The 10,405-nt window shown below is 45.4% G+C and overlaps 1 protein-coding gene across 1 annotated transcript in view; it reads left to right on the forward strand.

Annotated features, from left to right (window-relative positions):
• The window catches only part of Cwc25 (CWC25 spliceosome associated protein homolog), a 22,879-nt gene that overhangs the window by 2,558 nt on the left and 9,916 nt on the right, over window positions 1-10,405 (forward strand). Inside the window, exons 2-4 of the mRNA XM_005368311.3 lie at window positions 1,399-1,571; window positions 7,293-7,529; window positions 10,046-10,115. Coding sequence (XP_005368368.1) covers window positions 1,399-1,571; window positions 7,293-7,529; window positions 10,046-10,115 — 480 coding nt within the window. The remainder of the gene's footprint in view (window positions 1-1,398; window positions 1,572-7,292; window positions 7,530-10,045; window positions 10,116-10,405) is intronic.

A 10,405-nucleotide genomic window follows, 5' to 3' on the forward strand; every position in this document is an offset into this window, starting at 1 on the left:
CCCAGCAACCACATGGTGGCTCACAACCATCTGTAAAGAGGTCTGGCACCCTCTTCTGGTCTTCAGGCATACAGACAGAATATTGTATACATAATAAATAAATACTTTAAAAAAAAAACAAAAACAACAACAACAACAACAAAAAAACCAAAAAAAAGAAAAGTGGATCTTACTTTAAGCTTGTTTATTTAAAGATTTAAAAAAAAAAAAGAAAAAACAACAACAACAACAAAAAAATCTCCCTTCTTAGCTGGCTTTATCTCATACCCTCCTCCATTAGCTCTTATGCCACCTCTGGCCACAGTGAATTATTCATGCTATGTTCTTTCTCATCACCGGGACTGTAGATGTAAGGCCATTTCCTCGTACAGTGCTTCCCAGTCACCAGCTGTTTATAACCATCCTTAGCTGCTGCTTCCTCAGGGAAACTTCCTATTATCACAGCTTGAAGCAAAGTAGTGAGAGGAGAGGGGAGAAGCATTCACTGAAGGGGCAGGGAAGAAACAAGGGGAATTCCCGAGAAGGAAAGTTGAACAAGGTCCAGGTACATTGTAAGCATGCTAGTGTAGACACAGGAGTCAAGTGTACTCAATAAAAAGAAAGATGTTTGAACTGGCCAGCAATGGTTGTGCAGCATTTGGGGGGCGGGGAGCAGAGGCAGGCAGATCTCTCTGAGTTCAAGGCCAGCCTGGTCTACAGAACTAGTTGCAGGCCTTCCAGGGCTCCACACATCCTGTCTCGAAAAACCAAAAGAAAAGAAGGAAAGATGCTTGTATAAGAATGAATGTTCTTGGGGGGCTGGAGAGATGGCTCAGGGTTGAGAGCACTGGCTGCTCTTCAAGAGGACCCAAGTTCGATTCCCAGCACCACATGGCAGTTAAGAACGGTCTGTAACTCCAGTTCCAGGGAGATCTGATGCCCTCACACAGACATACGTGTAGGCAAAACCCCAATGCACATTAAAAAAGAGAATGAGCGTTCTGCTCCAGCGAGCTGTGTTGCCCTTCAGAGTAGACCTCTTCTTCCTTGCCCCAGTCCTCCTGTCTTGCTATTGTCATCTCCCATTTGAAGCATAGCAAGTGGAGTTAAAGACATTTCAGACAACCTCATGCATGCTAGGCAGTACTCTAGCATCGAGCTGCATCTCCCGCCTGCCGTTTTCCCTTCCCTTCCTGAGAAGGTGGGTGAGGCACGGTGGGTTGGTTAATATGGTTAGTTTTAACTGTCTCCTCGACATAATCAAAAATCACCTGGAAAGAGGATCTCAATGAGCGTTGTTTTCATTGGCTTGGCCTGCGGATATGTCTGTTGGGGATTGTCTTAATCATCGTGGGAAGACCCTTATCCCCTCTGCCTACTGCCCTCTGAATCATTTCCTCCCTCCATCCACTCACATAGAACCTGAAGAAGAGCTGGCACCCACAGACCCTTCGAAATGTGGAGAAAGTGTGGAAGGCAGAGCAGAAACATGAGGCCGAGCGGAAGAAGATCGAGGAGCTGCAGCGGGAGCTCAGAGAGGAGAGAGCTCGGGAAGAGATGCAGCGCTACGCTGAGGATGTTGGGGCTGTCAAGTAAGTGCGGAACTGGGTGTTCGATGCATGCCTGATGCAGGGGCTGCAGAGTGGTTAGGTGATTCTGCATTTGGGTTTAGGAGCCAGACCAACTCGATTCTAAGATTGGCTTTGCGTGGCTTAAATTGTGTGCCTGAGAGAAGGTTTGGGAGCCTTGGATATCTCGGTACTCGAGTCTGTCAGGGTTGTTGAGGACCAGATGTGGAAACAGGTAACCAACTTAGTGCAGGCCGTGCTCCCACTAGATGGTTGACAAATAATGAAAGTTATGACTGAGACTCGCTGTCTTCATGCTGCCTGAAGCCTCTGTGAGTGTATTGCAAGCACATGTTCTTGGGGGCAGTGAGGTTAGTGGGAATAAGTAGATAGGGTATCTGTCAATTAAAGCCTTGCTGTGGCTGTGGACAGTCTTGCTGAATTTTACCTTTGGTCACTTCCTTATACAATTCGAGGTAATAGCAGATAATTACCCTACTCATCTCATGAAATAAAGGAGGAGAGTGTATGTGGAGAAATAAAAAGCATAAAATGCACTCTATAGTGCAATCCTAAGTCAGAATGATACAGAAACAGTAGAGATTGAAGTCAAGTCACCTCTACTGCTCCCCTTGTTGGTATTTCATGGGCAAGCCTTCAGGGTGAAATGTGGCTTACTCTCCCCATGGGATATCATAGGGGTTGCCTTCCTTTCATGGCAGAAGGATTTGTTACATCCATAGTTGTGAGTGAGACTTAGTTTAAAGTCCTATTTTTTTCAGGAAATGCATAGGGAGGTTCTGATGTTTACAGTGAATGAGGTTTTATGGAGCTTTTAAATTAAATACAATGTATTTAGGGAATGGTGATGGTAACTGTTAATTGTGTGATTTGACAGAATACTGAATCCCCTAAGATGGGCCTCTGGGCACACCTGTGGGGGTTATCTTGATTTTGTTTGTTAAGATGGGAAGAATCACCTTGATTGTGGGCAGAATTATTCCTGCGCTGCTGATCCGATTCAGCAAGCTGAGTGCTTGGCTGTGGATGCGGTGTGCCTACCTGAGTTAGCCCTGCAGTCCTGATTTCCCTGCCATGATGAGAGTGTTTAGCATGAGAACACAAAAATAAAACAAGACAGGCATTAATATAGGCATTAAAAATAGAACAAGAAAATGATTTAGCAGGGTGGTGATGGTGCATGCCCTTAATCCCAGCACTTGGGAGGCAGAGGCAGACAGATCTCTGAGTTTAAGGCCGGCCTGGTCTACAGAGTAAGTTTCAGGATAGCCAAGGCTATGCAAAGAAACCTTGTCTTGAAAAAACCAAAATCAGCCATGTTGTGGTGGCGCACGCCTTTAATCCCAGCACTCTTGAGGCACAGACAGGCAGATCTCTGAGTTCAAGACCAGCCTAGTCTACAGAGGGAGTTTTTTTTTCCAAATATGTATTTATTTATTATGTATACAATATTCTGTCTTTGTGTATGTCTGTAGGCCAGAAGAGGGCACCAGACCTCATTACAGATGGTTGTGAGCCACCATGTGGTTGCCGGGAATTGAACTCCTAACCTTTGGAAGAACAGGCAATGCTCTTAACCACTGAGCCATCTCTCCAGCCCCTACAGAGGGAGTTTTTCAGGACAGGCTCCCAAAACTACAAAGAAACCCTGTCTTGAAAAACCAATAAGAAAAAAAAAGAAAGAAAGAAAAGGAAATTGTTTTGTTTTTTCAAGACAGGGATTTCTCTGTAGCTTTGGAGCCTGTCATGGAACTAGCTCTTATAGACCAAGCCACCACCTAGTGACCTGGCCACCTTTTAAAAATTTTTTTATTTTGGGACTGTTGAGATGATTCATTGGTTAAGAGATCTTGCAGAGGACTGGGTTTGATTTTCAGTACACACACTGGCTCACAACCATCTATAATTACTTGTAATTCCAGTTCCAGAACATCTGACACCTTCTGGCCTCTGAGGGTACTACACACATGTGGTACACATACATGCAGGCAAAATACATAACATTTAAATTTTTAAAAAGTACAGGCAGGGCCGCGCAGTGGTGGCACACGCCTTTAATCCCAGCACTCAGGAGGCAGAGGCAGGGCAATCTATGTGAATTTGAGGTCAGCCTGGACTACAGAACTAGTTCCAGGACAGCCGGGGCAATGCAGAGAAACCCTGTCTCAAAAACACAAAAACAACAAGAAAGTGCAGATGAGTCTCACTGTAGCCCAGACTCGCGATCCCTGCTCAGGCTCCTCTGTGTTGGCGTTGCAGGTCATCTGTCACCATGCTCATTTTTTTTTTAAGTTTGAAAACAGACAATTTATTACAAGTTTAAAACCAAGGCAGACAAACTATAAATATCCCAGTTGCTTGGAGATGGAGAATGAAGAAAAGAAGCGGGGAAAGGCCACGCTGTTTGGGATAAGCCAGCATGGAGGTCAGCTTTACGGCTGTACACAGCTGTAAGGTGGGGAGGGGATCTTTGAAAAACTGGTCAGGCAGCCCTGAGAGCTGGAGAAGGCAAACTTAGGTCTGCAGCATCCAGAGGAAAAGACAAAAGAGACCCAGGACCCAGAAAGGCAGGCTGCCGACCCTGCAGTACCTCATGCCAGCCGCTAGGGCTCCCCACTCCCACCCCGCTTTTGTAGTTGATTTACTTGGCCATTTGGCTGCTTTGAATGCTTTGTTTTTTGTTTTTTTTTATATATATAATTTATTATGTATACAATTTTCTGCCTCCATGTATACCCAAACGCCAGAGGAGGGCGCCAGATCTCATTACAGATGATTTGGAGCCACCATGTGGTTGCTGGGAATTGAACTCAGGACCTCTGGAAGAGCAGACGGCGCTCTTAACCACTGAGCCATCTCTCCAGCCCTGCTTTGAATGCTTTGTATAATGATATGCTTTGACTTTCTCCAGTTGAACACCATTATGGGTCAAGTGATCTTCTCTGCGCTGCTCTTAGAGCAAAGAGAACGTCTCATACATGTAATGTTGTTCATCTCCAAATCCTTCCGGAACTGGGCTCAAACCCAATCCTCAAACATGCTAGTCATCTACTCAGAGCAATAGAGGATCTCTTTAGTATTTGCTGATACTGCTACATGGCTGCAGTTCCTAGACTGTGGCATTGGATCCTTGCATTAAATAGATAAAGATGGGCCAATTCCTTCCCCAGCCAGCTTCTGTAGAGTAGAAGGGACTTTAAGTGGCAAGGGGAATCTGTGTTTTGAGTCCTTGTCTCAAAACCAAAACTAACAGCCAACCAAACAAAAGCAAACTGGAGGCTGCTTTGAGGCCAGCCTAGATAACAATGAAACCTGGCTAAAAAAAAAAAAAAAAAAAAAAAAAAAAGCAAACAGAACAGCAAAACAAATTATGCTGAGATGGCTCAAGGTTAAAGGCACCTGCAGAGACCCAGATTCAGTTCCCAGAACCGGTGTGCTTGCTCACAATCACCTACGCCTCCAGTTCAAAGGATTCACATGCCCTCCACCTCACGCACATACATATAAATAAAATTTTTAAAAAGTTAAGGACTGGGGCTGGAGAGATGGCTCAGAGGTTAAGAGCACTGGCTGGTCTTCCAGAGGTCCTGAGTTCAATTCCCAGCCACCACATGGTGGCTCACAACCTCCCTAACGAGATCTGGTGCTCTCTTCTGGCCTCTGTATATATAATAAATAAATAATTCTTTAAAAAAAAATTAAGGACTGGAGAGATGGCTCAGTGGTTAAGAACTTGTAGTGCCTTTGCAGAGGACCTGAGTTCCCTTCCCAGCACCCATGTTAAACAGCGCACACTGCCTGTTCCAGTTCTGACCTCCACAGGAACCGGGTATGCATGTGGTGCACATATACACAGGAGTCAAGTTGTCCTTTCTGACTTTCACATGCACACTGTGACATGTATGATCCTCTCCATTATACACACACATTAATGGTAAACATTTAAAGCATATTAAAACCCAGAAGCTTATTTGGAAGGCAGCTATGCTAACTGCCATGTGGTGATATACAGATTAATAGAAATGGGTTAAATTAAGATGTAAGAGTTAGCCAATAGGAAGCTAGAGCTAATGGGCCAAGCAGTGATTTAATTAATAGAGTTTCTGTGTGATTATTTCAAGTCTAAGCTAGCTGGGACCGAACAAGCGACTCTCTGCCATAGTAGAGTGCTTACCTAGCATGCTCAAAGCCCTGGGTTTGCCCTAGTGCAGCATGAACTGGGTGTAATCCTAGCACTCAGGGGCATAAGAAGTTAAGACTATCCCCAGCCAGCCTGGAGCTCCTGCCTGGGAGCCCCAGTCTTCACAGCTGTCAGACTCCCTCCTAGTCCACGATTGACTTGCACAGGAGAATTAGCAAAGCCTTGGTTACCCAGAAGCCACTGTCTGTGGTACCCGTTGTAAAGCACCCTCCTTCCCAGTCTCCCACAGTCTGCGGGGACCCAGCGTTCAGTGTAACCTTCCGTTTGACTCCAGCAGTGTGGGCAGCCACAATAAATTCTTTTCTCTTGTTTATTTGTTTGTTTTTGTTTTTCAAGACAGGTTTCTCTCTGTAGCTTTAGAGCCTGTCCTAGAATTCTCTCTGTAGACCAGGCTGGCCTTGAACTCACAGACATCCACTTGTCTCTGCCTTCTGAGTGCTGGGATTAAAGGCGTGCTCCACCACCGTCCAACCACAATCAGTTCTTAATTACAGACTAATACTTTTCCAAACAGATCATTTATATCTTTTTTTTTTTTTTTTGCCTATTAAATGGATCTGTCATGTTTGTATTGGTTTAAATTATTTTCATTAAAAATATCCTGGGAATCCATTGCCCTCTTCTGGCCTCTGAGGGTGCCAGACACTCAGTGCACAGACATATATGCAAGCAACACACTCATACACATAAAATTAAATTAATTTAATTAAAAAAGAAGTTCAGCATTCTGTTATTGTCTATCACATAAGATTCCATTTTTCAGACCTTTTGCCTTCCCACAAGGAAAGAAATGATGTTAAGCATGGAAGTGTGATGCTATGACATTATTGAGGTCCCCTCTTTGTGTTAAAGCATCACTTACTTTTCTTTTGTTGTTGTTGTTGTTTTTTGTTTTTTTGAGACAGGGTTTCTCTGTGTAGCTTTGGAGCCTGTCCTGTAACTTGCTCTAGATCAGGCTAGACTCAAACTCACAGAGATCCATCTGTCTCTGCCTCCTGAGTGTTGGGATTAAAGGTGTGTGCCACCACTGCCCGGCTTTTTCCCCCAGTGCATTCATCTTTAACTTAGTAGGTATCTCTGGTCATTTCTCCTTTCTTCTCAAACATGTACCGCCACTGGGGCCACTGTGTGCAGCACAGAGCTAGGCATTGAAGACAGCTGCGTGTGGGATTGCTGACATTCATGCTGAGGTGGATATGCTGATTGTTTTAGGTTATCTTTGACATGAAGGGATAGTGCATAAGCCAGGGAGTGGAGATCTATGCCTTAGCTGGAGGATTCTGGTGTTTCCTCATTAATTGGTCTTTGTGAAAATATCTCTTTCATTTATAAGCGTCATTTCTTCATGTCTGCCAAGTCGGGAATGGTGTTTGGGTTTCAGTAGGTATCTGCAGAGGGAGTCCAGTGCTCACCAGCTCAGGTTCTGTGTGGAGTTTGACAGGAGTCTCCATTCCCTGTGTGTCTGTCTGTCTGTCTGTCTGTATCTATGTTATCTATATTTATATCTTTTTTTCCTGAGCCAGGAAGAAAGAAGAAAAGTTGGATTGGATGTACCAGGGTCCTGGTGGGATGGTGAACCGTGATGAGTACCTGCTGGGTCGCCCCATTGACAAGTATGTTTTTGAGAAGATGGAGGAGAAGGAAGCAGGCTGTTCTTCTGAGACGGGACTCCTCCCAGGCTCTATCTTTGCCCCTTCGGGTGCCAATTCCCTTCTTGACATGGCCAGCAAAATCCGGGAAGATCCTCTCTTCATCATCAGGTACCACTGGGGCTGAGGAGGTTCTTACAGAGATGCCTAGGGGCTCTATTTTCCAAATCTCTGTCTTCATTTGTGCTCTGGCTGGAGCAAAGATTCCTGATGTAGGCCATATGGAAAAATACAGACAAGATTTATCCGTTTCTCTTTAACCTTTAATAAAAAAGAGAGATAGAAAGCTGGGGATACCTCTGCTGTTAAGAGCATGTATTGCTCCTGCAGAGGACCTGAGTTTGGATCCCAGTACCCATGTCAGGTGACTTAGAGATGTTTGTAACTCCAGCTCCAGAACGATCCAAAGCCTCTGGCACCCATGGACACCAGTAGTTATGTGCCTCGAACTTGCTGGTTTGTGCACACACACACACACACACACACATAAATTAAAGATAATAAAAATATTATTAAAATTAAAAAGGAAGTAGAAGCAAGATGACAAACATTTGCTTGTTCCTTGGAAATTTGGGAAATTGGTATAGAGTTAACTATGAGGTAAATATTTCCTCTTAACCCCCTACTACTCCCTTACTATTCCTACTGCAAATGTGTAGCCAGTAAATGACTCTTCATTCCTTTCTCCTTTAGCCTCCTTCCTTGCTTTTTTATTTGTTTATTCCTGGATGTGTGTGTGTGTGAAGTGTGGTTAGTATATATATGTGCATGTATATGCTTACCGGTCTGTGGAGGCTAGAAGTCAACATTAATGCCTTCCTCAATCACTCACCTTATTTGTATGTGTACGAGTGTGCATGTGTGTGCACACATGTGTACATGCCATGGTATATGTGTGGAGGGATAATGTTGGGGATTGGGTCTCTTCTCCCACCTGTGGGCCTTAGGAATTTGAACTCAGCAGCTGGGCTTGGCAGGGAGTTCATTTAACAGTTCTCTACCAAGCCCTCTCTGCATTACTTTTTGAGACAAGACAAGGTCTTTTGCCAAGCACGGAGCTTGCTGATTCATCTGCACTGGCCAGCAAGCCCCAGGATCGTCCTGTTGCTGCCACCAGAGCACTAGGATTATGGCCATGTGCCACTCTGCTCAGCTTTCTGCACCGTTGCTACTGGCTTTGAGACAGGGTCTTAACTATGCAGCCTTGGTTGGCCCCAGTGCTGCCACATCTGACTCGCTCAACTTTTTCACGTGGGTCTGGGAGGTGGAAGTTTAGGTTCTTATGCTTGTGTGGCAAACACTTGGCTGACAGCCATCTTGCTATCCATTTTTGCTTGTCTGTTTGTTTGAGACAGGGTCTCATGTAGTTCGGGCTAGCCTCCACCCTGTAGCTAAGGATGACTGAACTCTCTAATACGTGTCACCACGCCTGGCTTTGCGATTTATTGAGACAGTAGCCTTGGCTCAGCATCTTCTCCCCTCAGCCTCCGAGTGTTGAGTTCTGCGCTGTCATGCCCAGCTCTTCATGAACGCTTGCTTGGTATCTCTTGTGTGTGAGTGTTTTATGGGCATGTGTATCTGTGTACCGTGTCCATGTCTGGTGCCTACAGAAGCCAGAAGACTGGAGTTATAGCCGGTTGTGAGCTGCTATGTGGAATTGAACCCAGGTCCTCTTGAAAAGGAGCCAGTATTCTTTTTTTTTTTTTTTTTTTTGGTTTTCTGAGACAGGGTTTCTCTGTAGCTTTGGAGCCTGTCCTGGAACTCCCTTTGTAGACCAGGCTGGCCTCGAACTCACAGAGATCCACCTGCCTCTGCCTCCCGAGTGCTGGGATTACAGGCGTGCGCCACCACCACCCGGCCTGGAGGAGCCAGTATTCTTAACTGCTGAGCTATCTCTCCAGTTCCCAGCACAAATGTGTGTACACACACACACACACACACACAGTGTCACACACTCACTTCTCAAAAGAAGAACCACTGTAGCCAGGCAGTGATGGCACATGCCTTTAATCCCAGCAGAGGCAGGTGGAGCTCTGAGTTTGAGGCCAGGCTGGTCTATAAATCAAATTCTAGGACAGTGAGGACTGTCTGTTGCACAAAGAAACCCTGTCTCAAACCCCCACTCCACCCCCAAAAAGAACCATTATGTGTATATATGTGCACACACACACACACACACACTCCTCAAAAGAAGAACCATCCTGTTGTCTTTATTTCGCGGATGATGAGGCTGTTTTTATGCTCAGTGGTGAAGGTTGTTTTGAAATGTTGCACTTAGTGAAGTCTAGGTCCACACCCGATTCCTTCACCATGAGGGAAGCCTTGACACCGAAGCCAAATGAGAAGCAGATTGACCTCACTGTCATGCACTGCGCTGGCCCCGCCCACATCGTGTTCTTCAGTACTTGCTGGAGCTTTGTGGCTTCTCCACCGTTCTCTGTAAATTCACTGTCAGTGTAAACTCTGTCTGTGCAGTTTTTGTTTCATTTGATTTGAGACAAGTTCTCGCTCTGTAGCCCTGGCTTGCCTGTGCACGAGTTTTGAAAGGGGTTATTAAATAGCATTTGATGAGGAGGAAACATAATTCCCTTTGCAAAAGAGGCGCTTAAATTTTTTCTTCTATTTAGGAAGAAAGAGGAGGAGAAAAAAAGAGAGGTACTGAACAATCCTGTGAAAATGAAGAAAATCAAAGAGTTGGTAAGTCATCCATCAGTATGCGCCTAGATGGTACAGGGTATGTGTGCCTGCACGAGTGTCTGCACTGTGCTGGGGTATGTGTGCCTGCACGAGTGTCTGCACTGTGCTGGGGTATGTGTGCCTGCACGAGAGTCTGCACTGTGCTGGGTATGTGTGCCTACACGGGCGTCTGCACTGTGCTGGGTATGTGTGCCTGCATGGGCGTCTGCACTGTGCTGGATATGTGTGCCTGCACGGGCGTCTGCACTGTGTGAATGTATGTGTGCCTGCACGGGCGTCTGCACTGTGCT

Source organism: Microtus ochrogaster, unplaced genomic scaffold, assembly GCF_000317375.1.
Source record: "Microtus ochrogaster isolate Prairie Vole_2 unplaced genomic scaffold, MicOch1.0 UNK31, whole genome shotgun sequence".
NCBI lineage: Eukaryota > Metazoa > Chordata > Mammalia > Rodentia > Cricetidae > Microtus > Microtus ochrogaster.